The sequence below is a fragment of the Vidua macroura genome, chromosome 30 (genome assembly GCF_024509145.1).
Source record: "Vidua macroura isolate BioBank_ID:100142 chromosome 30, ASM2450914v1, whole genome shotgun sequence".
Taxonomy (NCBI): Eukaryota; Metazoa; Chordata; class Aves; order Passeriformes; family Viduidae; genus Vidua; species Vidua macroura.
The window spans coordinates 1,903,847-1,929,952 of record NC_071600.1 but is presented as its reverse complement, the minus strand read 5'-3'; the positions used below and the strand labels follow the sequence as shown (position 1 = coordinate 1,929,952).

At 54.1% G+C, this 26,106-nt stretch overlaps 1 protein-coding gene and 2 pseudogenes across 1 annotated transcript; 2 read left to right on the top strand and 1 right to left on the bottom strand.

Moving 5' to 3' along the window:
• Positions 1-26,106, top strand: part of LOC128820668 (uncharacterized) — a 1,438,581-nt pseudogene that overhangs the window by 87,559 nt on the left and 1,324,916 nt on the right.
• LOC128820667 (uncharacterized) overlaps positions 1-26,106 on the bottom strand; it is a 2,212,279-nt pseudogene that overhangs the window by 1,400,745 nt on the left and 785,428 nt on the right.
• Positions 21,952-23,364, top strand: LOC128820685 (olfactory receptor 14J1-like). Its single transcript, XM_054001500.1, has one exon. The coding sequence runs from the start codon at positions 22,339-22,341 to the stop codon at positions 23,308-23,310; it is 972 nt and encodes a 323-aa protein (XP_053857475.1). The 5' UTR covers positions 21,952-22,338; the 3' UTR covers positions 23,311-23,364.

Genomic DNA, 26,106 nt, shown 5'->3' with positions numbered 1-26,106 from the left:
CCTGTTCAGACTTTCTCTGGGCTTTAACCTTTCTCAGGTGGAGGATGATCAGCTTCCCATGCTTCCCCTAAAATGTCAAAAGGTTCTGTTGAAAGCAGATGGATCCAGCACAGCCCAGCTCCACATTTGGAGCCAAGGACTCACGTTGCTCATTTCAACAACCCAACAGCATTTTCAGTGTCACAACACCTCTGCCTTTCCCTATCAATCTTATAACTCAGAGATGCTCTAGGACAGGTTTGCACCCTGGATTGAAGCTCCCAGCTTGGACTGAAATCTCAGGGAGACTTCCAAGTGTCCTTCTGATGGCATTGGATGAAGGGAGATGCAGCTCCTTCCCTGTCTGCACTGCCAGCATTGCCCAGAGCCGGGCACTGGGGACAGCTGTGTCACCCTGAGCCAGCTGTGCCCCCTGCCAGAGCCCCCAGTGCCGGGCAGCTGCTGCCAGCCCTGTGCTCTGCAGAGGGAACTGGGCCCGGGGCTGCAGAGCTGCCCCACGGCTCTGCTGCAGCTCTGCCTGCACAGGAGGGGCTGCACGCCTTGGAGCCCCAGCCCTGAGGGCAGAGGCTTGGATGGGGGCACAGGAGGGAGGGGGCTTGTGCAGAGGGAGGGGCTGCACTGGAGGGGATCCTCTGCACATCTCTGAACTCTCCCTGCCACAGCATTTCTGGCTTTTGTTTTCTCTCCTTCCCTGATCTTCTCTCTGCTTCCTGGAGATTTTCCTCCTGCAGGTGTTTCCCTGTGCCTGATCTCTCTGTGCCAGCACTCCCAGACCCCAAATCTCTGTGCACTCTCCTTGGCCTGACAGAACCCTGCCTGTTTGCAGGGCACTGGCTGGGGGCAGGTTCTGTTTGCAGCTTGAAGAAAGGACAGCTCAGACTGAGCCTGATGGCTCCAGCAAAGGTGATGCTGGTGCTGTCCATGGGCAGAGTGGCTGCAAGCACATTAGGGATCTCCACTGAACCTACTGATCACTAAAGGTAACAGTTCTGATGTCTCAGGCAGTTGTCAAAATTAATAATCAATAATTCATAATCATCCTTTAATATTCATCCCTCCCTCCCTGCCATCCTTCAGTAGAAGGAAACTGAATACAAAGTCTTTGGAAATCTCCAAATTTTTATCAAATCCTTGTCCTGGAAATATTCTATGACTGATCAGAACCCCTCAGCATGTCAGAGCTTCATGAGCATTTCACCTGCCCTGCACCAGAAATACTCAGAGTTGTAGTCACAGGGTCTGTGGGCATTGGGATGTTCCAGCTTGAGGAGATCACTGCAGGAGCTGCAGCTGCATTGTCCTGCAGCCAGAGGTTCCTGTGCCAAGGGCTGGCAGTGATTCTGCCCCAGGCACTTCTCAGCACCTTCCCAGCCCTGACTGATTGAAGCTCTCTGTGCCTCTGGGCTGTGCCCGCGCTGGCTGCAGGCAGTGCCCCAGCCCTGCTGGGCTGGGAGAAGAGCTGCTCATCCAGAGAAATGTGCTTTTGAAGCTCTGCTTGCTTACCAGCATCACCCTCTGTGCCAGGAGCCTGGCCCAGCTCAGCAGCACAGACACAGCACAAGGACTTGAATGAGCCTCTGGGGCTTTGTGCTCAAGCCCTGAACATGAGGCCCTGAGAGGGAGCTGCAGAAACCTCTCCAGAGCTCCAAGTCAGAATCCAACTCCAAATTTCTTTGACTTTTAATGGGTCCCAGTGAGGGACACGACTGAGAAAGTGTCCCCAGGCCCCAGGCAGAGCAGAGAACTGGAGGCACTGATGACAGGTGGGGACAAAGAGAAGCCAAGTCTTGGTGGCCTGGGGCACAGCAGGGTCTGTGCCACCAAGGGCTGTCAGGAGACACCTTGTCCTGAGGCCCTGGGGCCTCCTGGCACAGCCCCAGCCAGGCTGGGCACTGTCAGCCCCTTGTCCTGCCCTCAGCATCCCCCCCTAGCCCACATCCCAGTGGCCTCAAGGATCTGCTGGAAGGAGTCCCTGGGGAGCCTTGCTCAGCAATGGCCCTGGGGGCTCCACAATGCTCCCAGGGACTGCAGGTTTTTCAAAGGACTTTGGCTTTGGCTTTTGCCTTGCAGTCTCTGAGAGCTTTCTGCAATCATGGCCTCCAATTATCTGCTGTAATTAGTCCCTGGAGAGGCTTTGTCAGGAACAACACTCAGTGGGGCTCATTAATGCTTCAAGGTACTTCAGTTCTTTTAAGGTACTTGGTGTTTCCCTTTGGATACAGACTCTGTGAAAGGTTTGTGCAATCATGGCCCCAATTATCTGCTTTAACGAGTCCCTTGAGAGCTTTGTACTGACAATCAGTGGGGCTCATTAATGCTTTGAGATACTCAACTTTTTTCAGGTATTTTGGATTCTTCTTTCCACACTGAGAGATTTTTGTGCCATTTTGAATCTCTGAGAGGTTTTTGTGCCATCCTGGCCTCCAATTCTCTCCTCCAAGGAGTCCATGAAAAGCCTGTGTTGGGGATGGACCTCAGTGTGACTCATTAATGCCTCGAGACACTTTGGGCTTTTTTTCTGCCTTTTACTCCTGGAAAGGTTTGTGCAATCTCCTCTCAGGCCCTGAGGTTCCAGGGCTCAGCTCCAAATGCACCACGGGGCTCATTAGGATGAAGCAAGTCTTGACAAACCATGGCTCTGCCTTGATTTCCCTCTGGTCTGGGGCAGTTGCTCAGGAAGGTTTCTGTAGAGATTTTGGTTCACCAGTTTGAGATTTCTTAGCCAATGCATCAATTAGTGTGGTGGGTTCAGTGTTGGCTAATTACCAGTGCACTCACTAGAATATACTTACTCATTTCCTGCTGTAAGGTAGGATTAGGAGAAAGGCAAAGTGGGCTCAAAACTTTATAAGGGTATAAAGAAAAGTTTATTAACAGTAAGTATAAGAAAGAGTAATAAGAAACAGAACAAAATTTTCAGAACACTTCCTCTCTCCATACAACTGGACAATTAAATGAGACAAAACCTAAAATTAAAAGGGTATATATAGAAAAGTTTACTATAGTAAGTAAAACGAAGAGTAATACAAATCAGAAGAAAACTGTCAGAACACTTCCCCTGTCCATAAAACCTGAGAATGTTAAGGGACAAAACCTAAAATTTTCAGTCATTTTACCACCTCTAGAATAGTCTTTCTTCACTTCACTTAGGGAGAGTATTCTCTCTTTCATGCTGTGGAGACTTCTCCATAAGAAAACAGTTCCCTCTTTGCTCTGAATTTCCACAAATAGCAGCCACTCAGAAAAACTGAAATCATGAAGTCCCTCCCATTTTTTCACAGCTTTTCCCACAGCTGTGTTTAGGGGCCATGCCAACTTATGGGGTATTAATTTACAGATGTGCTGTTTAAGAGCAAAGGTCCTCTTCATCTGTTTCTGAAATCATCTTCATCTCTGGGAACAGAGGTCTTCTTCTTCTCTCCCTGGGGGCACAGGGTCTCATCACTCTTTTCTCTTTCAGTGTTCGAACTTCTCATGGGATCACAGCTACTTCAACATTTGCTTAATTTAGCATGGAGGCCTTTGCTGAACAAGTCATCTCCCCATTCTTTTCAATGCGTTATAGGGAAAAAGAGAGTCTGATGTATCAATTCCATCCTTCTCCATAGCTTTACCAGAGGATTTCAGCCCCAAGATCAAGGCATCTCCTCATCCCTCCCATCTGGGACTCAACTTCCTCTTCACTGACCTCGGTGTCTTCACGTTGCTCCTGTGTGTGCCTGCACTTTGTCCTTTTCTCTCACTGGAGGGAGGATGGAAGCACAGGAAGAGTCAATATCTCAGGCGGGGCCTGCAGATGGTTGCGTGAGCCCGGCCGGGCTGGGTCCTTGCGGCCGGAGCTGTTTTCCCATGGAGGTTTGTGCAGCGGCTGCGCTGGGGCTGTGTCAGGCTGGGCGGCGCTGGGGGCAGGGCCAGGATCTCAGCAGCCAGGCCAGAGCAGAGCAGCAGCACGGCCGGGGCCGATGGCTTCTCCTGGCCCTGCCCGCTGGTTGCGGGCCAAGCCCAAGGGCGGCAGAAGCTTGGCCGAGCCGGCCCGGCCCGGGGCTGCTCCTGGGGCCCGGCGGATCCTGGCTGGGCCCGGGCTGGCGGCGGGGCAGGGCTCGGCAGCGGCCAGATGTCAGCAAGCGCAGCCACGGCCCGGCCCGGCCTCGGCCCCGCGGCCTCCCCTCCCCTGCCCGGCAGCCGATGGGGCCTGGCGGGCTCCCTGGGAAGGGGCCCGGCCCCACGGCAGGAGCCGCCCGGCCCGCCCCGGCCCAGACGGGGGCTGGCCCGGCCTTGGCACCTCTTTGCTGCCCAGAAGGGAAAGAGACCCAGCCAGGCTTCTTCCTCTTTAACTTGTGTCTTCACAGAGGCGTGTGCAGTTTCCTTAGTGCTTTAACAGATTGTCAATTCTCAAAGCTAATTACTGATTGGTTTTTTTCAGACACGGAGGAAACTGCCAGTAGCTTCTCTCAGGACATCACTTGTGTGATGCAAAACCACCACAACAGCACAGAGCACAGAGCTCCTTTGTCCGTATGTAGTGATTATGTGCCTGAGGCCTCAAAATCCCAGCTTGGGAGATCTCTGGGCCCTCTCCAAGGTGTTTTCAAATGAAAACATTCAGCTCCTAGAAAATCACCAGAGGACAGGGCCAGCCTGACCTGTCTCCCCTGGCTACTTTTGTTATAGCCTCGCAATCCTTGGGTATACAGAATTTGGGAGGCCAAATTCTAATCTTGGCCATCAACCCTGGACAAGAAGGCTGGTTCTTTTCTACAGGAATGAAGCAACAGAGCCTCAGTGTTTCAGGGGCAGATGAGAGGTGACCACCAGAGGCCAGCTAGAGCTGGCAGGTTTTTTTTCCCGGAGATACACTTTCATATAGGAAATTTTTAGTGAGAGTACCAATTTTGGCAATGGGTATCTGAAAAGACAGACAGTTTTTTTCCATAGCAAAGAAAGCACCAGTGCTGCAGGAGCTGATGAGAGGCAGCCCTTGGCATTCCAAGATCAGCCAGACCTGCCAGGTGGCCCCTGGGAGGCCAAGCCAGCCAGACCTGTTCCATGTGCCCTCGGTTCCATGGGGCCCCACAGTGTCCCAATGGTCCCTTGCTTCCATGAGGCCCTGAGGTGTCACAATGCCCCCTTGGTGACATGAGGCCCTGAAGGGCCCTCATGGTCTCCATGGTTCCATCAGGCCCCACAGAGTCAGAATGGTCTCTGGGTCCATGAAGCCCCGCTGTGTCACCATGGCCCCTTGGTTCCATGGGCTCCAGTGGTGCCACAATGATCCCCTTGGTCCCATGAGGTCCTCACAGTGTCCCAGGGATCTCCATGGGAAGGAAAGAACCGAGCCCCAGTGTGGCAGGGGCAGCCACCAGAGGCCAAGGCCAGCCAGACTTGACGGTACTGGCAGATTTTGCCTGGGAGCAACCCTTGGATATAGGGAATTTGGGAGGTGGAATCGCAATTTCAGACATGGGCACCCTGAGGAGAAGGATGGTTCTTTTCCAAGGAAGGAAAGCATGGAACACTGGTGTTTGAGGGGCAGATGAAGGGTGGCCACCAGAGGCCTAAGGCAGCCAGACCTCTCTGTCCTGGTAGCTTTTGTCTGAAAGCAACCCTTGGATGTAGGGAATTTGGGAGGTCGAACCCCAATTTTGGCTATTTCTGTGTGGATAAGAAGGATGGTTCTTTTCCATAGCAAGGAAAACACTGAGCCCAAGTGTTTCAAAAGTAAAAGATGAGAGATGGGGCCCCTGGGAGGCTGAGCCAGCCAGACCTGTTCCATGTTCCCTCGGTTCCATGGAGCCCCACAGTGTCCCAATGGTCCCTTTCTCCCAGGAGGCCCTGAGGTGTCACAATGCCCCCTTGGTGACACGAGGCCCTGAAGGGTCCTCATGGTCTCCATGGTTCCATCAGGCCCCACAGAGTCAGAATGGTCTCTGGGTCCATGAAGCCCCGCTGTGTCACCATGGCCCCAAAAGTGTCACAATGGTCTCCATGGTTCCACCAGGTCCTCACAGTGTCACCGTGGTTTCCATAGGAAGGGAACAACCCAGCCCCAGTGTTCCAGGGGCGGATGAGCCGCAGCCACCAGAGGCCAAGGGCAGCCAGATCAGATGGTGCTGGCAGATTTTGTCCTTGGATATAGGGAATTTTAGAGGTGGAATACCAGTTTCGGACCTGGTTGCCTGGAGGTGAAGGACGGTTCTTTTCCATAGGAAGGAAAGCACGGAACACCAGCGTTTCAGGGCCAGATGAAAAGAGGCCACCACAGGCCAAGGGCAGCCAGACCTCTCTGTTCTGGTATTTTTTTGTCTGAAAGCAACCCTTGGATATAAGGAATTTTGGAGGTGGAATCCCAATTTTGGCCATTTCTGCATTGGTAAGAAGGATGGTTCTTTTCCACAGGAATGAAAGCACGGAGCCCAAGAGTTTCAGGGGCAGAAGAGGAGAGAGGTGGCTCCTGGGAGGCCAAGCCAGCCAGACCTCTCTGTCCTGGCAGCTTTTGTCACTGAGAAATCCTTGGATCTAGGGAATTCTGGAGTAACATTCCCAACTTTGGCCATGGGCATCTGGTCGAGATGGATGGTTTTTCCCATAGGAAAGAAAAGCACAAAGCCCAGGTGTTTTGGAAGAAGATGAGAGGTGGTCACCATAGGCCAAGAGAGTCAGACCTGTCTTTCCTGGCACCTTTCATCTGGGGGAAATCCTTGGATATTTGGAATTTTGAAGGTAGAATCTCAGTTTTGGCCATGGGCACGTGTGCGGGAAGAAGAGTTCTCTTCATCAGGAAGGAAAGCACAGAGCCCCAGTGTTTCAAAGGCAGATAAGAATCAGCTCTCTGGAAACCAAGGCCAGCCAGACTTGTCTCTCCTGGAAGCTTTCATCTGGGAGAAATCCTTGGATATAGGGAATCGTGGAGGCAGATTCCCAGCTTTGGCCATGGGTGCCTGGATGTGAAAGGTGCTTTTTTCCCATAAGAAAGAAAAGCACAGGGTCCCAGTGCCTCAAAGGCAGATGAGAGGTGGCCCCCGGGTGGCCAAGCCAGCCAGATCTGTCTGTCCTGGCAGATTTCATCTGGGAACAATCTTTGCATAGAAGCAAAATAAGAGGAGGAATCCAAATTTTGGCCGTGGGCACCTGGAGGAGAAGGACAGTTCTTTCCACAGGAAGGAGAGCACAGAGCCCCAGTGCCCCAGGGGCTGACAAGCAGCAGCCCTTGACATGCCAAGGTCAGCTGGACCTGTCAGGTGGCCCCCAGGTGGCCCAGCCAGCCAGGCCTTGATGCCTTGAGAGGCCACCTGGAGCAGAGGCTGGACAGTGTGACAGGAATAAAGGAGGGATTTATTAAAAAGGCCTTCAAAGGATCCACCTTGGGCAGTACAAGGGCCTGGCTGAGGGTACACCCAGGATGGACGACAGGTCACACGTTTGCACACTTTTATAAGTTTTGGTTCATTTCCATATTGGGGTTAATTGTCCAATTACACCTTCAGGTTTCGCAGTCCCACCCTCCCAGTCCGCTCTCCTCAATTCGCTGTTGTTTTCACTTTTTGGGCCTGAAGCTGCAGCGGTGTCCTTGGTTCTCGGGCTGGAAAAGGATTGTTTTGTCTGACTGCACTGTGAAGAGAACTTGCTGACACTGTCATGGTTTGACACTGGCGCAATGCCAGCGCCCCCATGAAAATGCATCTTCCCCAAATAAATGCTGTGAGATGTTATCAGGAACAGAGCAGAGCAGGCCCAAGCTTAATAACAAAGGGAAAAAAAAAACTTTATTAAACTACTACTACTACCGAAAACACATAAACTAAATCCAGGATGAAGACCTTTTAAAACACCCCTCCTCCTCCCAATTCCTAAAACACCCACCATGAAACATCACCCAGGATTCCTGATCAAATTACCACCCTTCAGATAATCAATACTCAAGCTATCAAGGGAGAGAGAAGTCCCTCTTGCAACACAGATCCCCCAGGAAACACAGCTGCCCCCCTGTGTTTCCCTGTCACACATGGCAACCGCCTGGAGAAAATCTGCCAGTGTGACACTCTCCTTTCCATCTCACAGTGCTCTCACCACCGTGCATAGACAGACGGCTCATAGGGCTCCTTTAAGGATGCTTTGCCACGGACCCAAAGATACAACAGTTCAGCTTCTCATCCTGGGACTACAGTCCCCCCCATTTTCCCCTGGGGCCAAGGGTCCAAGAACAGAAAATCATCTTCTTCCCGAAGACAGAGGGCATCACCATTCCCTCCTCAGCTTTCTTCTGTTCTTGCCATTCCTGTGCTGTTAGAAGCTGAAGCAGGTCTCCTTGGGTCACCACTGCATCCCCCTAAAATGCAGTCTCTATTGCAGGAGATTTTGGTTCAGTCCATGGCTAACAAGAAAAGTCCAGCCAAAAGCTACTTCATCATCTCCTCCCACGTAAATATTTCTTCTTCTAACATCTCAGGTCCCGGACTGTCTCTCTTCCACTACAAATCAAGGAGGAGTAATATTTTACAAAGCCCTCATTTCCTGGAAAGGATTAAAAGTTCAGACTCCCTGGACGCTGGACATCATCCCCCCCCTTCTCCTTCACATCTGCCGGCAAATTTCCAGGTGCCGCCAGGCTCTCTGTCGCTTTCCCTCTGTGGGGGGGGGGAAACAAAGGCATCTCCGCTTCTCTCCACCCTTCCGTCCAGGAGCTGGCTCGGTTCCAGACCCTCAGCCCCCTCGGCCTACCTGGACAAGGCCTCGTGGCTTCCCCTCCCCCACCCAGCCTAAGGCTGGGCGGGGGAGAGTCTGCACTCTCTGACGACCGGAATTAAAGAGACAGTTCCCCTGGGAGTTCTTGCTTTTAACCCCCTGTGTTCTCAGAGGCGTGTCCATACTTTCAGTGGTCACTCCAGGTGCCAATATCCAAACCTGACCATTGATTGTTTTGACCCAACTTCCTGGAAAAAATTCACTTCCATGTCAAACCACAACACAGGTGGTCCCCAGGAGCCCCAGCCAGCCAGACCTGTTCCATGTTCCCTTGGTTTCGTGGGACCCCACAGTGTCACAATGGTCTCCTTGGTTCCATGAGGCCCTGGAGTGTCACAATGTCCCCCTTGCTTCTGCAGTGTCACAATGGCCCCATGCTTCCATGAGGCCTTGCAATGTCACAATGGCTTTGTGGTTCCACAAAGCCCTGATGTGTCACAATGGCCCCTCGGCTCCATGCGCCCTCGCTGTGTCACAACGGCTCCTCTGTGACACTGCGGGCTCCACAAGGTCACCACGGACCCTTGGTTCCTTGGGGCCACCGAGTTTCACAATGGTGATTCCATGAGTCAGGCCAGTGTCACAATGGCCCCTTGGTTCCATGAGGTTCCACAGTGTCACCGTGGTGTCCTTGGGCCTGCATTGTCACAACTGACCCATGGCTCCATGAGGTTCCCCAGTGTCACCGTGGTCACTGTCAGAGGCTGGATGAGATCGATGTCCCGAGACCCCTTGGGATGCTCGGAATGCCCGTGTGGGGCCAGGGCCGGGTCAGGCCTTGGTTTGTGCTGGGACAGAGCCCCGCCCCCAGCCCTGACCTGGCACAGCTGTCAATCACACAGCAGGGGCGGTGCCAACCCATCTCTGATTGGCTGAGCTGTCAATCAATCACACAGCAGGCAGTGCTAACCCAGCTCTGATTGGCTGAGCTGTCAATCAATCACCAGCAGCTGGTGCCTACCCTGACTCTGATTGGGCAATCACCTGGCAGTCCCACCCCAGGGGCGGGCCCATGGAGGCCCAGGGGGTTAAAAGCCGGAGCTCGAGGCCAGCCCATGGTCTGGCTCCTGCCTTCTCCTGGGGTTCCTCTGTTGGCGATGCTGGAACCCGAGCAGTTGGTGACTGTGTGTGCGTCTTTCTATAGATCTTCTGCCTTTCTGTTGTTCTCTATTTCTTCTCCTTCTAATCCAACTTACCTGGAACATTTTTAGGTAACTTATCATCTTAAGGCTTAAAGGTTTTTAGGTTAAATGAGCTAAGTTAATGAAGTCAATGCCATGATAAAGGTTTTACGTGGTCCATTGTGACACTGTGGATCCAAGGAGACCATGGAGACACCCCCAGAACCTCATGGAACCAAGGAGCCCATGGTAAACCAGAGGGGCTGCATGGAGCCAATGGCCCATGGTGACACTGCCCATCCAAGGAGGCCATTTGGACACTGCGGAAGCTCATGGAGCCAGGTAGGCCATTGTGACACTGAGGAACTTCATGCCACCAAATATCCATGGTGACACAGCAGGGCACCATGGGAACCCAGGAACCGCTGTTGGCAGTGCGGAAACTCATGGAACCAGGGGCCCTTGTGGCACTGCAGAACCAACACAGCTGCTGCACCTTGTCCCCTGGGCCTGCACAGCTCCTTGGGAGGCACGGCAGGAGCAGCACCCTGGGAGCCTCGGGAATGCCCCTCTGGGATCCATGGCACATGCTCCCAGGGGCTGGAATTCCAGTTCCCAGCCAGGAAAAGATCTTCCTGCCCCTGAAGGCAAAGCTCTTATGGAAGAGCCAAAAGCCAAGTGGAGCAAGATCCTACAGTGACATTTCCCTGCCAGCCTTCATAACTTCACCCATGGTGGTTGTAGCTCCTGGATTGGGAATGAAATCAGGGCAGGGCCTTTGGTGGGAGCTGCCCTGGGTCAAGGGAGGCACTGAGAGAGAAACAGAGCAGGCAGAGAAAGGCAGGAGAGAAAGGAGGACACAAACACAAACAGCTGAGAAGGCGGCACTTGTGAAAACAAACCAGAACTGATGGACAATGAATGGGACAGGAATAAATAATTCTGAAAGTTTTATTTACTGCTAAAATACATCCCACCCACCCAGTCCCACAGAACCCCAATCCCACTGCTCCAAATTTGGATCCCACTTCTCCCAATCTTCTTCCAACCCCATCTCACCCTAGAGGCTAAGGAATTGAGTAATTTTATCATGGGATTGGGTTTTTTTGAGGTGGGAACAAGCCATATTTAGATGTGATTGAGACTTTTTGGGGTAAGATTGCGTTGTTTTCAGTGGGACTATTATTTGTTGTTTGGAATGCAGAGAGATGAAGAACACTGCCCAAAATCCCCCAAGGACCAAGAAATCTTTCATAATATGTTCCCAAACCAGATATTCACCTTAAATTAGCTGTGAAATGGTGAGACTTTAGACATCTCTGAGAAATTTCTTTCTTTTTGGTCCTATTTCAGGTGTTTTTACGGGATGAAGATCGGAAGAATACTAAGGCCAAACCAAAATGAAAACCAGCCAGGTGTCTTCTCAACATGGATCACAGGGAATGTGGGTCACAGGGGCTCTGACCTACGTGGGTCCTCCCATGGAGGATGGAGTTGGAGCAGTGCACAAAGCTCTTCCTGCAGTTGGGGCACTTGCAGGGGGCTTCCCTTAGCGGTGGGTCCGTTGGTGTTTGATCAAGGCAGAGCTGCTGAAGAAGCCCTTCCCACATTCCCCACACTCGTAGGGCCTCTCCCCGGTGTGGATGCGCTGGTGGGTGACGAGGGTGGAGCTGTGCTTGAAGCCCTTCCCGCAGTCAGGGCAGAGGAAGGGCCTCTCCTCGGTGTGAATCCGCTGGTGCCGGAGGAGATGGGAGCTGCTCTGAAACCTCTTCTGACACTCAGGACACTTGTAGGGCCTCTCCCCAGTGTGGACCATTTGGTGGATGATCAGCTGGGACCTCTGGCTGAAGCTCTTCCCACATTCCCCACATTTGTATGGCCATTCTCCAGTGTGGATGATCTGGTGGCGGATCAAGTGGGACCTTCGGCTGAAGCTCTTCCCACATTCCCCACACTTGTAGGTTCTCTCCCCAGTGTGAATGCGTTGGTGGATGACGAGTTTGGATCTGCAGCTGAAGCCCTTCCCACACTCCCCACACTCATAGGGCCATTCCCCGGTGTGGATCATCTGGTGGCAGATCAGGTTGTTGCTCCACCTGAAGCTCTTCCCACACTCCAAGCACTTGTGGGGCTTCTCCCCATCATGGAGCTGCTCATGGACCACCAGCTCCGAGCTCTGGCTGGAGCTCTGTCCACCTTCCTGGTACAGGGTGGGTCTTTCCTCCTCAGAGCACCCTGGGCTGGGTTTGCAGCCCTTCCTCCTGTGAGATATCTTGGGATTTTCCTCCCCGTTGGATTCCTGTGCTGTGGAGCTGCTCAAAACAGCCTCTTCCACGAGGTTCTCCTGTGGGGATTTGTCCTCCCTGGTCTCCATCCTCAGCTCCTTGTCTGGGGCAGGAAGGACAAGGAGAGGATGGGATTTGCCTCCGTGCCAGAGGGAAGGGGAAGGAGATCCCCCCAGTGCGTCCCCGGCAGGACGGCGTCGGCAGCGGGGTTGTCCTGCAGCCAGGGGCCATGGAGGACATAGGGGAGATGGAGCAGGAGAGAGGGGGAAAGGGGCACTGACTTCCTCCTCACCTGCCTGGGGGTCCCAGGGCTCCTTCCTCATCCTTGCAGCCTCCACCTCCATGTGGTGAATGTTTGGCGATGGGAAATTCTGTTCTGGGAAGAAAACAAATTGTGCACACATTGAGTTTTGTACTGGTTTGGAGCAAAGCAGGGCGAGAACTTATGCCGGAATTACAATTTAATAAGAAAATTAGGATCACGGCAATGATCCAGAAACACTGGCTTAATCTGACAGAGTCAGGATATAACCTGACACCCCGTTGGTCAGGGTGGTGGTAGCAGTCTGATGAAATGGTGGCTGCAGTCCTGTTGGAGTGATGAACATGATTCTGTCAAAGCAGGGATCCTGTAGAAGGGTCTGGTCTTCCTCTGAAGGTCCAGTGGTGCTTATGGAGCTCTTGTCCTCTGGGAATCCAGTAGGCAAGGTGGTCCTGGTGTTGCAAGGGTGAGATTATATCCAGGTAGGAATGCTTGGTTCCTCCCCCTGGGCGGAGCATCCCACAATGGGATGATGTATTTTTATCAGTCCTGCAGTGACACTCAATGGCCCATGAACAGAAGATGGCCCCTGGAGGGCGTTATCAAGGCTGAGTCATGGCAGAGATAAAGAACACTGCCCCACCTGTTTATCACAGTTGATGAAGATGGTGACTGAAAACACACTTTTGGTTCCATCTTACATTGTCACCTGAAACAGGGAGGCAATCCCTGCTCGGGGTGGGGGGTGAAGACCACCCCCCTTACCCAAACTGGCTCAGGTGTAAAACCCCCACACTGGGAAGGCCCCGCACACAGGGGACAATGTCACACTTGCCCTGCCCCAGGGGAGGTCTCTGTCCCTGTCACTCCCTTGGCCTCCCCTCTCTTCTCTTTCTTTCCATCTCTCTCTTTACCTCACATTAACTGTTCAATAAAATCCACTTGGGATTTGGTCTCGTTAGCACCTTAATTGGGGCAGAGGCAACTCTAACAATTTTGTTAACCAGATTGCAGCATTATTTTGCAGAGATTTTAGGCACTGTTTTCTGACCCCTGAGGAGGGCTGGGACCATGCCAGGGACATCCTGCAGTGACATCCCCCCTGTCCCGCTCTGCGTGCGCTCAGTCCCAAACCTGACCCTGATCCTGGTCTCAATCTCACTCCATGTTTAGACACACTCACAGTTCTGTATTTAATCTCATCCCAGTGCCAGACTCATCTAGCCCCAGACCCAATCCCAACCCCAGCCCTAAAGCCAATCCCATGTCTAGCCTTAACCCCAAGCCCAGCTCTAATCCAAATCTCAGCCCCAGCTCCAACCCCAGCCCCAATTCCAGCCCCTTCCTAAATCCTCAGTCCAAACCAAATCCCAGGTTCAGCCCTTCTGGGGGATTGGGGGTGTCTCTGTCCCTCTGACCCCGATGATGTTTGGGCAGGGTCACACCAGGGTTGAGAGGGACAGAGACCCCCCTGGCCTCCCCAGGGATGAGAAGGTCGGAGAGCCCCCCCAGCCCCGAGCACCCTCAGTGGTGAGAGGGACACAGAGCCCCTGGTCCCCAGCCCTGCACAGGCATTCTCTGAGGCCAGAGGGATGGAGACCCCCTGAGAATTCCCCAGGGTGAGAGGACAGAGACCCCCGAGCATCCCCTGGGCTGAGAGGGAGAGAGATTGCCCTGAGCAGCCCCTGGCACAGGGTGAGAGGGAGGGAGACCCCCCAGGCATTCCCTGGGGTGAGAACGATGGAGACCCCCTGGGGAATGGCCTGGGCTGACAGGGACAGGGACAACCCATCCAAGCCCCTCCCAAGCATCCCCCAGGGCAAGAGGCACAGAGACCCCTCGAACATCCCTGGGCACCAGACAAAATAAACTCGGCAGAAATCAAACTTAACCCTACATAAAATGCCTTGAGGAATATTTGCTCTTCCCACAAGTCACCTGTGATGGAAACACAAATCCCAAACATGAATAAACTGACAATAGAAGCAATTCTGTGGCACTTGCAAATTTCATCAGTTCCTGCACAGCTCCAGCTCAGCTGCTGGCAGGTTCCGATAAAAGGAAAGTGGAAATTTGGCCCAATACAGATTCTGTGAAAAAATGGAAAGTTCTGTGTATCTGTCACAAAGGTGACAGGGACGAAGAAAATAATGATTCCCACATTTGGCAAAGCTCTCAAACCTATGAATTCGGGAGTTTTTGGGAATTCATTACTTGAGCTGGGCATCTTGTAGGACTTTTAGCAGCCTTGTGTTCCTCAACTTGTGGTGAATGATCCTTTTCAGTCTTGCATTTGTCATTTGGTCCCTTTCCTCCAATGATTTTAACAAACTTTTCAAGGAAGGACAAAAAAATATTTTCTTTACACTGGCAACCCACAACAGCCATTTTCCTCATAAGTTCTCCCACAAGTCCCTCAGAGGAAGCTGCGTTAAAGTTTCCAAGAGTTCCTCTAGAAGGAGCCACAATCTGCGCAGAGGAGGGAACCATGCTGTTGTTAAAGGCACTTGGGGTCAGACAACAGTGCCCTGAACTCATTGAGCCAAAATAATGTCACCATCTGGTTAATAAAATGGTTAGAGAGAAGCCTCTGCCCCAATTAACGTACTAACGAGACCAAATCCAAAGTGGATTTTATTGAACAGTAAATGTGAGCTAGCGAGAGAGATGGAAAGAAAGAGCAAAAGGGGGAGAGCAAGGGAGTGACAGGGACAGAGACCTCCCCTGGGGCAGGGCAAGTGTGACATTGTCCCCTGTGTGCGGGGCCTTCCCAGGGTGGGGGTTTTACACCTGAGCCAGTTTGGGTAAGGGGGGTGGTCTTCACCCCCCACCCCGAGTAGGGATTGCCTCCCTGTTTCAGGTGACAATGTAAGATGGAACCAAAAGTGTGTTTTCAGTCACCATCTTCATGAACTGTGATAAACAGGTGGGGCAGTGTTCTTTATCTCTGCCATGACTCAGCCCTGATAACGCCCTCCAGGGGCCATCTTCTGTTCATGGGCCATTGAGTGTCACTGCAGGACTGATAAAAATACATCATCCCATTGTGGGATGCTCCACCCAGGGGGAGGAACCAAGCATTCCTGCCTGGATATAATCTCACCTTTGCAACACCAGGAGCACCTTGCCTACTGGATTCCCAGAGGACAAGAGCTCCATCAGCACCACTGGACCTTCAGAGGAAGACCAGACCCTTCTACAGGATTCCTGCTTTGACAGAATCACGTTCATCACTCCAACAGGACTGCAGCCACCATTTCATCAGACTGCTACCACCACCCTGCCCAACCGGGTGTCAGGTGACTCTGTCAGATTAAGCCAGTGTTTCTGGATCATTGCTTTGATCCTAATTTTCTCATTAAATTGTAATTTTGGCTTAGACTCTCCCCCTGCTTTGCTCCAAACCAGTACAAAACTCAATGTGCGCACCATTTGTTTTCTTCCCAGAACAGAATTTCCCATCCCCAAACCTTTGCCACATGGAGGAGGAGGCTGCGAGGACGAGGAAGGAGCCCTGGGACACCCTGGCAGGTGAGGAGGAAGTCAGTGCACCCTTCCCCCTCTCTCCTGCTCCATCTCCCAGCCCAGCCTGGCCCCCGGCTGCAGGACGGCCCCACTGCCGACGCCGTCCTGCTGGGGACGCACTGGGGGGATCTCCTTCCCCTTCCCTCTGGCACGGAGGCAAATCCCATCTTCTCCTTGACCTTCCTGCCCCAGACGAGGAGATGAGGATGGAGACCAGGGAGGACAAATCCCCACGGCAGAACCTCATGGCAGAGGCCGTTTTGAGCAGCTCCATGTCACAGGAATCCAACCGGGAGGAAAATCCCCAGAGATCCTGCAGGAGGAGGGGCTCCAAGCCCAGCCCAGGGTGTTCTGAGGAGGAAAGACCCACCCTGTGCCAGGAAGGTGGGCAGAGCTGCAGCCAGAGCTCGGAGCTGGTGGTCCATGAGCAGGTTCACCATGGGGAGAAGCCCTACAAGTGCTTGGAGTGTGGGAAGAGCTTCAAGAATAGCAACAATCTGAAACAACACCAGATGATCCACACCGGGGAATGGCCTTTCAGGTGTGGGGAGTGTGGGAAGGGCTTCAGCTGCAGCTCTGCCGTTGTCGTCCACCAACGCATCCACACTGGGGAGAGGCCCTACGAGTGTGGGGAATGTGGGAAGAGCTTCAGCCGAAGGGCCCACTTGATCCGCCACCAGATCATCCACACTGGGGAAAGGCCATACATGTGTGAGCAGTGTGGGAAGAGCTTCAGCCGAAGGTCCCACTTGATCCGGCACCAGAACATCCACACTGGGGAAAGGGCATACAAATGTGGGGAATGTGGGAAGAGCTTTGGCCAGAGGTCCTACCTGATCATCCACCAAAGGATCCACACTGGGGAGAGGCCCTATGAGTGTCCTGAGTGTCAGAAGAGCTTTCACACCAGCTCCATTCTTCTCAAGCACCAGCGGATTCACACCGGGGAGAGGCCCTTCCACTGCCTGCACTGCAGGAAGAGCTTCAAGCAAAAATCCCACCTCATCAGGCACCAGCGCATCCACACCAGGGACAGGCCCTATGACTGTCCCCAGTGTGGGAAGAGCTTCTCCAGGAGGTCTCACTTGACCTGACATGAACAGAGGTACAAGTAAGGGAAGCCCTGCAGGTGCCTCAACTGCAGGAGGAGCTTCATGAACTTTTCCAGCTCCATCCCCCATGGGAGAGCCCATGTTGGGAAGAGCTCTGGTGATCCATGTTCCTTGTGATCCATGCTAGGAAGAGATCATTCCCTTTTCCTACCCCTGCCAATGAAATGGTTTGGGATTGAAGAACATGAGGGTCTGGCCATGGCCCTGTCATTACATTCACTCCCACCTCAGGTCATTGCCAGGGGCAGGAAAGGGACTCTCTCTCTCTCTCTCTCTCTCCCTGAGGAGAAGGGTGTCTGTTCCAGGCAGGAGGAAATGCGTGGCTGGGAAGAGCCAGTCAGTGGTGATGTAGTTTTCCCTGTAAATAGTTTTTCTTATCCCTTCTTTTATCAATATTGTTGCTGTTTCTGTTTGTTCCTTGTCTCGTTGCTGTTCCCAGTAAATTGTTCTTATCCCAGCCCGGGATCTTTGCCTTTTGTGCTTTCCATGGGAGGCGGGAGGGCAGCGAGCGGCAGCACGGTTTTAGCGGGAGCAGGAAATTGGGGAATCCCATTCCTGAACCCCGGCCCGTGGAAACCGAGCATCCCAGCTGGTGCCAGCCCTGGTGGCCACGGCAGCAGCCTTGGGAGCGGGTCCCTGGCTGGGGCTGTGGGAACCTCTTCACTCTGGTGCCCAGGGACAGGAGTGGAGGGAGCGGCTGCAGCTGAGTCGGGGCAGGCTCAGGTTGGATCTCAGGAAAAGGTTTTTGCCCAGAGGCTGCTGGGGCACTGCCCAGGCTGCCCAGGGAAGGGTCACAGCTCCAGGGCTCTCTGAGCTCCAGCAGCGTTTGGACAGCGCTGCCAGGCCCAGGCTGGCATTGTTGGGGTGTCCTGTGCAGGGCCAGCAGTTGGACTCGAGGATCCTGATGGGTCCCTCCCAGCTCAGCCAATTCTGTGGCTCTGGGATCCCATGACCCTGGGGATGGGACTGCCAATGGTTGCCATGGCAATGGGCTCTGGCTCCAGGCCTGAGCTGGTGTCCATGGCAACCACCCCTGGCATGGGGTCTCCATGGAGCTGCCCAGGGACTGCCCATAGCAACAGGGGCTGTGATGGTTGCCATGGAAACTGACCATAGTAACAGGGGGCTGGTGATGGCTGCCATGGAAACTGACCACAGCAACAGGGGCTGGTGATGGTTGCCATGGAAACTGACCACAGCAACAGGGGCTGGTGATGGTTGCCATGGAAACTGACCACAGCAACAGGGGTTCCTCGTGATGTTTGCCTGCTAAGAATCAGGTTTGTCACAGGCCCTCAGAGGGGTTCCGTGGGGACTTTCCAAGAGTTTCCAGGCTGTTCAAGGCCTGGAATGTCACAGGCAGACACAGGGGCTCCATGGAGACCTCCCAGGGGTTTCTGGGGATGGTAAAGAGCCGTGTGGTCAGAGGCAGTCACAGCCATTCCATGGTGACATCCCAGGGCACCTTGGGCTGCAAAGGCACCGATCTGTCACAGGCACTCACGGGGACTCCATGGTGACATCCCAGGAGTCCCCAGGCTGCCAATGAGCTGGGATGTGACAGACACTCACAGGGGTTCCTGTCATGGGCAGAGTGGGAGCTTCAGGCAAAAGCTTTATTTCTTTATTGGAGGAACTCCTGCTGAGTCATGAGGTGGAGAAATGACACCCAGCAGTCATCATGGATCCTCAAACCCCTGCAGGACCCGCAGACTTCTAAAATTCCTCCTAAGAGAGGAGACTGGGAGAGACTGGATCCAATCCCAGCCCCAAAATTTGTCAAAGGTGTAAAAGATTGGACAGGTGGAATTGAACCTTAATGCAATTTTCCCACAGGATTAACAATGGAATACCAGATATATTTATATAAATACAGCTCTAATTGTTTCTGATCATGATTAGAAGAAAGAACTTTACCAGAGTTATTTACTCCACACTACAGGAGCAATAACAATTATTAGAATATTCTGCTCTAGGGAACAATTTTGAAGTAAGGAGGGCCTTGCTGGAGTGGTTTGAGCCCATTGCAGGCAGAGCCTCCTGGTCCAGCAGGAACTGCCTTTCCTGTGCCAGGAGCAGGGCAGGTCCCGCTGCAGGAAAAGCCCCAGGCCAGCCCCAGCCCAGGGAAGGCCTCAGGCACAAGGGCAGAGTGCCGTGCTGGGAGCTGTGCCAGGGAGAGCCTGAGGCACCAAAGGCACCTTGGCAGCAGCAGCTGCTTGCAGGGCATGGCCAGAAGCCTCCCTTGGCAAGCCGGCCTGGTGGCCAGCACTGCAGAGCTGCTGCCTCAGGGCTCATTTCTAGCTGGGCTCTGGAAAGCCACTTCTGCTCCAGGAGCCTGACTGGGAAGCCATTGGCCCCAGCACCTTGGGGACAAGATATTAATGACAAAACTCTTCATGCCAGCAGAGACAAGGCAGGGGCAGAGGAAAGGGGAGAGCCAGGCCCAGGGGACAGGGCTGCCATGGTGATGGCTGTGAGGTCACAGCCCCTGCAGCAGCCTGGCTGCCCTCAGCAGACATTCTGGCCAGGAGCGTTGTGAGGGCACCCAGCAAATCAGAGAACCAACACAACAGGAGTTCCATTCTCTGGGAGGGGATTTCACTGGGTCAGGTTGCACAAAGCTCCTGATCTTGGACAATTCCTGTGATGGGGCATCCACTTCTCTGGAAAAACAGTTGCAGTTTTGTGCCACTCTCATCATTGTAAAATATTTCCTCCTTCTAACAAATGAAAATCGACCTTCATTCAGTTTGAGACATTGACCCTTCTTCTGTCCATGCAAGATTTGGGATAAAATAACTTTGATCACAGTTTCTGTTTTCATAGACCTTGGAGAGGACCCAAAAATCTCACAAGATGGGGTTTGGAGGCCTCATCACATAATCAGCAGGTGGAGGCTGTGGGCTCTGGGGTCAGTGGTGTGGAGACTGAGGACAGAACAGGAGTAGCCTGGGAGGGATTGAAGGGTGGTTTCAGGGAGGCTGGAGCTTTTCTTCATAGAGGATAAAAGCATGAGAAGGAAATAATGGCACCAAGGGCACCTGGGGAGGCCCAGAGTGGACACCAAGAGAAAGGAATTTCCCTCCCAGGGCAGGGCTGTGGTGCAGCACGTCCCCAGAAGGAGCCTGGAGCAGCCCAAGGCTTTGTGTGGGCAGGCAGAGGCAGGCAGGAGGCAGAGCTGTCAGCAAAGGAAGGGGCCAACGAGGTGGGGCAGCCGGGGGATGAGGACAGCCTGCAGGGACAGAGGCGCAGGGCAGGGACACCGTAGGACAGCCTGGGCTGCAGAGGGCACAGGCATGTGCAGCAGCTGCAAGGCCCTGACAGAGCCAACCTGTGCAGCACTTTGGCCATGGCTGCTGGCCCTGGGCCTGAGGCCACGAGGGGACAAGTGACCCTTGCAGCCCTGGGGCCTCAGTGCCTCCTTGTCCCTGCTCAGCAGCCTGGCAGGGGCCGCCCCATGGTCCTGCCCTTGGCACTGCACATCCCCACATGCCAGTGCCCATCCCGGGAAGAGCCCTGAGCAATGAGGGAGGGACAGGATCTGCCTTGCCAGGGGCTGGGGCTCAGCCTTGGCCCTTTGCATTCCTGAAGCACATCCAGGTTTGCTCAGCACCAGAGACACCTTTCCCTTGCTGTCCCCACCTGTCATCAGTGCCTCCAGTGTTCTGCTGTACCTGGAACCTGGGGACACTTTCTCAGTTGTGTCTCTCAGTGGGACCCATTAAAACTTCAAGAAACTTTGGAGTTTGATTCTGACTTCTAATTCTTGAGAAGTTTTTTGAACACTCTCTCAGGGACTGAGTCTGGTGTAAACAACACCAAAGCCCCAGAGGGTCATTAAAGTCCTGGTGCTGTGTCTGTGCTGCTGAGCTGGGCTGGGCTCCTGGCACAAAGACAGGTCCTGCCAAACCAAGAAGAGCTTCAAAAAGACATTTCTCCTGAGGAGCAGCTCCTCTCCCAGCCCAGCGGGGCTGAGGGTGCTGCCTGCCGGCACCTGAAGGCAGTGAAGCCGACAGCGGCTCAAAGCAGCTGGAAGGAAAATTCTGAGCTCATTCATGGAAAATCTTCACCACTTCTGACACCGTCAGTCTCTGGCTGCCAGGATCTCCTGAAGCTGACCCAAGACAGAACTGATGTGACTGTAAGGATGGCTCTGCTGCCGTTTCTGGTTTGGGGAGGATGTGCTGCAGAGCGGGGCTGCCCTGGGCACCGTCAGAGGGACAGGGCAGGAGGGCTCCTGCTGCCAGAGACAGCTGCAGGGGGTGAAGCTGGGGCTGCAGCCAGGGTGGCCCAGGGCTGTCTTGCAGAGCAGCTCCTGCAGCCCTCAGGGCTCTTGGCCAGCCCAGGGGATGTGCCACCTGCCAGGACAGCTCTCAGCCTGCCTGGCAGCTCCCCATGGACTGTGCAGGGGAGAAGTTGGAGGTGGAAGGAGTGACCCCCATCAGGGCAGGTTCCTCCTGCTGTGGAGATGGTGCAGCATGGCCAGGGCTGCTGTCAGCTTTCTCCTAAAGGGAAGGGAAAGGGGCTGTCAGGTTTGTCTGTGTCACTGAGACTCCTGCACTGTCACCCTGGGCATCAGCAGATCTGCCTCAGATCTCCCTCAGAAAGTGCCTCCTCACCCTCCTCTAGCTACGGACAGCAGCAGCAGCACCTTGGCTTGCAGCATCTCTGTTTGTCTGCCCTGCCCTTAAGGCCCTGCTGCAAGGGAGATGCCCCTGGGAGTGCCCTGTGCTGGAAGGGGTCTGCAGGGCAGAGCTGAGCCCCAAGGGCAGGGATGGGCTCTGGCAACACTGGCAGGGACAAGGCTTGGATAGAGAGAAACAGCTCCCAGTAGGCACAACTCCAGGCAGCAGAGAGGCAGAGGAACCATGGCTATCCCTTCCTGTTCAACAACAAAGAAAAAAAAGGAGAGAAGTGATTAGGGAAATTTATTTTGAAATTGGAGCTGTCAAAATTCCACTTTATTTTTCAGGGATGTTTTAAGTTCAATCACCCTGAAATAAAGGAGATGAAATGAGCAAAGTGCACCTGTGTGGGGACCAGCAGGTCTGACTGAACTGGGGCACAGGGAGCCCTGTTCTCCCTCTGGGCTCCCCAGTGTTCAGGCTGAGAGCAATGCTGAAGATAAGATCAGGCAGTAACTCAGCAGCAGAAACACCAACTCAAAAAAAAAAAAAAAAAAAAAAAAAAGAAAGTTTAGTAAAGTTCCCTCACAGGAAGAGAAGTAATTTTGAAAGGATTCCAAATAAAATACATAGGACGGACCCAAAGAAATTGGCCCTATCTTGTCAATGCCTTTTTTAACATTTCATGATGCCCAGAGTGAAGAAATGTCCAACAGCAGCTCCATCAGCCACTTCCTCCTGCTGGCACTGGCAGAGACACGGCAGCTGCAGCTCCTGCACTTCTGCCTCTTGCTGGGCATCTCCCTGGCTGCCCTCCTGGGCAACGGCCTCATCATCAGCGCCGTAGCCTGCGGCCACCACCTGCACACGCCCATGTTCTTCTTCCTGCTCAACCTGGCCCTCAGCGACCTGGGCTCCATCTGCACCACTGTCCCCAAAGCCATGCACAATTCCCTCTGGGACACCAGCACCATCTCCTACACAGCATGTGCTGCTCAGCTCTTTTTTTTTGGTTTCTATGCAGAAACAGAGTATTTCCTGCTGACCATCATGTGCTACGACCGCTACGTGTCCGTCTGCAAACCCCTGCACTACGGGACCCTCCTGGGCAGCAGAGCTTGTGCCCACATGGCAGCAGCTGCCTGGGCCAGTGCCTTTCTCAATGCTCTCATGCACACAGCCAATACATTTTCCCTGCCCCTGTGCCATGGCAATGCCCTGGGCCAGTTCTTCTGTGAAATCCCACAGATCCTCAAGCTCTCCTGCTCCAAATCCCACCTCAGGGAACTTGGGCTTCTTGCTGTTAGTGCCTGTTTGTTATTTGGTTGTTTTGTGTTCATTGTTTTCTCCTATGTGCAGATCTTCAGGGCTGTGCTGAGGATCCCCTCTGAGCAGGGACGGCACAAAGCCTTTTCCACCTGCCTCCCTCACCTGGCCGTGGTCTCTCTGTTCTTAAGCACTGGTACATTTGCTCACCTGAAGCCCCCCTCGATGTCCTCCCCATCCCTGGATCTGTCAGTGTCAGTTCTGTACTCGGTGGTGCCTCCAGCCCTGAACCCCCTCATCTACAGCCTGAGGAACCAGGAGCTCAAGGCTGCAGTGTGGAGACTGATGACTGGATGGTTTCAGGAACATTAAACTATTGGCCATTTTCTGCCAATCACTTGTAATAAAAGTCATTTTTGATACTTATTGCTTTGGTTGCGGGCATTTTTGCTTTGTTTTACTTTTATCATCTTCTCCCCAAGGAAATGTCATTCTTGGTGCCATTTGTCATTTTGTTTCTCTCCACATTCCCTGTGCCACAGATTGTATCAATGAGGGGCTGCACTCTAAGTGGCTTTAAAGGAACTCAGGGATCTCCCAGCAGGGTTTTCTGCAGAGCTGCCCTTTTGTTGCCTTCTCTGGAGCTGCAGCAGCAATGTCTGTGTGCAGAGCTGGGGGCAGATCAGTGCTGGCACAGCAGCTGTGCCCAGCAGCAGCAGCAGCACTTGGAGTTGCCAGTGCTGCTCCCGTGGCCCTGCCCCGCTGCCTTGGTGGCCCTGGTGTTGCTGCAGGGCCTGAGTGCTCTCGGGGCCGGGCACAGTCCTGGGGGTGGCAGTGCCGGGGCTGCAGCAGGGACAGGCCATGGGCACTGCTGGGGCAGCGCTGACGCCTCAGGCCAGGGCCTGGGGGCTCCAGGCTCCTTGCCCAGGCTCTCTCAAGAACACGGCCAGGCCAATGCTCAGCACAGAAAACCCCCGTCAGCAGCCCCAGGCTGGCCGTGGGCAGGCTGGGGGCAAACAGCACGGCTGGTGCTCTGCAAGGGCCCTGGGGGAGACGGGAAGGAGCAGCAGAGCAGGGGCTGATCCATCCCCAGTGCGCTGCACAGCCCAGGGCAGCGTCCCAGAGCGTCCTCATGGAGCTGCCAACAACATCCCCCCTCTGCAGCCCTGGCCTCTCCCCCAGCTCACACAGGTGCCGCATCCTTGCAGGCACAGACACGGCAGCGCTGGCTCAGGAGCCCCTGTTTGCATTGCACACAGCAGGCGGGAGCACCCCCGTGCTGGTGCTGTGGGGACATGAACCTGAGGGAGCACAAATGCCATCAGCCCCTGGGGCCAGGAAGGGCTGGGGGACGCCAGGGAAACCACTCAGCTTTGTCCTGGCCTCTGCACTCAGCCAGAAAGTTTGTTCCCATCAGCTGGGACTTTCCTGGCCCACTGCAGACGCTGTTGCTCACAGCCAGAACTGTCTGGCAGCCACCCCCAAACTGCCCTGAGCATTTCCTTGGCTTCACCTTTGCTTTCTTTACTCTTCCCTGCTACAAATTTCTTCCTCTTGCCCAGCCCTGTTCCCTCCCCTGCACACAGCCCATCCCTGTTTGCCCTTTCCTCTCTGGCCCCACTCCCCATTGCACTTCCTGACTTGGCACCATGGGAACGGCCCTTGGGAAGCAGGATCATCCCACAGGTGCTGCAGGAATTGTCTGCAGGCTCCTGCAGTGCCTCGTGCTGCTCCCTTGCCAGAGGCAGCCCAGGCCAGGGGGGCACATCTGGGCTGCTGTGTCTGCCTGTGGGGCTCCCTGATCTGGGCAAGGAGGAGGAGCTGCAGAGGCTCTGCAGGACTGACAGGATGGGCTTTGGGGCTGTGAGGAGAAGCTGAGGGACCTGGGCTGCTGCAGCTTCTGAAGAGGAGGCCCAGGGCTCCTGCTGCAACTGCTCCAAGGGTGGTTTCAGAGGATTCCAGAATCAGCAAGGTTGGAAAAGACCTTGGAGATCATCAAGTCCAACCTGTGCCCTGACACTGCCTTGTCTCCCCTGAGCCTCCTCTTCTCCAGGATCAACAACCCCAGCTCCCTCAGCCGCTCCTCACAGGACTTGTGCTCCAGACCCCTCACCAGCCTTGTTGCCCTTCTCTGGACACGCTCCAGCCCTTCCATGTCCTTCCTAAATTTTGGCGGGGGGCAGAACTGGACACAGCACTCGAGGTGCTGCCCAACCAGTGCTGAGCACAGGGGAAGAATCACTGCCCTGCTCCTGCTGGCCACACCATTCCTGATCCAGGCCAGGAGTCATTGGCCTTCTTGGCCACCTGGGCACATGGCTGGCTCATGTCCAGCCTGCTCTCCATCAGTCCCTGCAGGTCCCTTTCTGCCTGGCTGCTCTCCAGCCCCTCTGTCCCCAGCCTGGAGCGCTGCAGGGCTTGTTGTGGCCAAAGTGCAGGACCCGGCACTTGGACTTGTTAAACCTGACCTTGTTGGATTTGGGCCCTGGATCCAGCCTGTCCAGGGCCCTGTGCAGAGCCCTCCTGCCCTCCAGCAGATCAACACTCACACCCAGCTTGGTGTCACCACGGTTCCATGAGGCCCCAGAGTGTCCCAATGGTCTCCATGATTCCATGAGGCCTCTCAGTGTCACAATGTCCCTTTGGTTCCATGGGACCCCTTGGTGTCACAAAGTCCCTTGGATCCTTGGGCCCTGCAGTGTCACAATGTCACCGTGGTCCCCCAAGGCCCTGCAGTGTCACAGTGGATCCTTGGTTCCATGAGGTCTGGCAGGGCAGCAATGCTCTCCTTGTTCCTGCTGTCTCCCATGCCCCCACTGTCAGGCTATAGAAGAACACCTGGCCGATGAAGGGGAGTGGGAGTGGGTACCTACTTGAGGATGGAGGTAATAATAAAAATTCCTCCCAATTCCCCCCTTCCAAGCCAGGTGCCACTTCAGATTAGGTATGATCCCCTGAATCTGGAGAGTCAACCAGATGGTTTAGAAGAAAATTATCTGCCCAGTGAGCCTCCCAGTTATGATTCATCTGTGAGACAGATCACCACCTCTGACATCAAAAAGGAAAGAAGGGTAATTGTGGTGGGTGACTCCCTTCTGAGGGGAACAGAGGGCCCCATATGGTGACCAGACCCACCCCACAGAGAGGTCTGCTGCCTCCCTGGGGCCC

Bases quoted from the DNA above. Each gene is read 5' to 3' on its own strand.
- LOC128820685 (XM_054001500.1), top strand. From the start codon at position 22,339: ATGCCTTTTTTAACATTTCATGATGCCCAGAGTGAAGAAATGTCCAAC.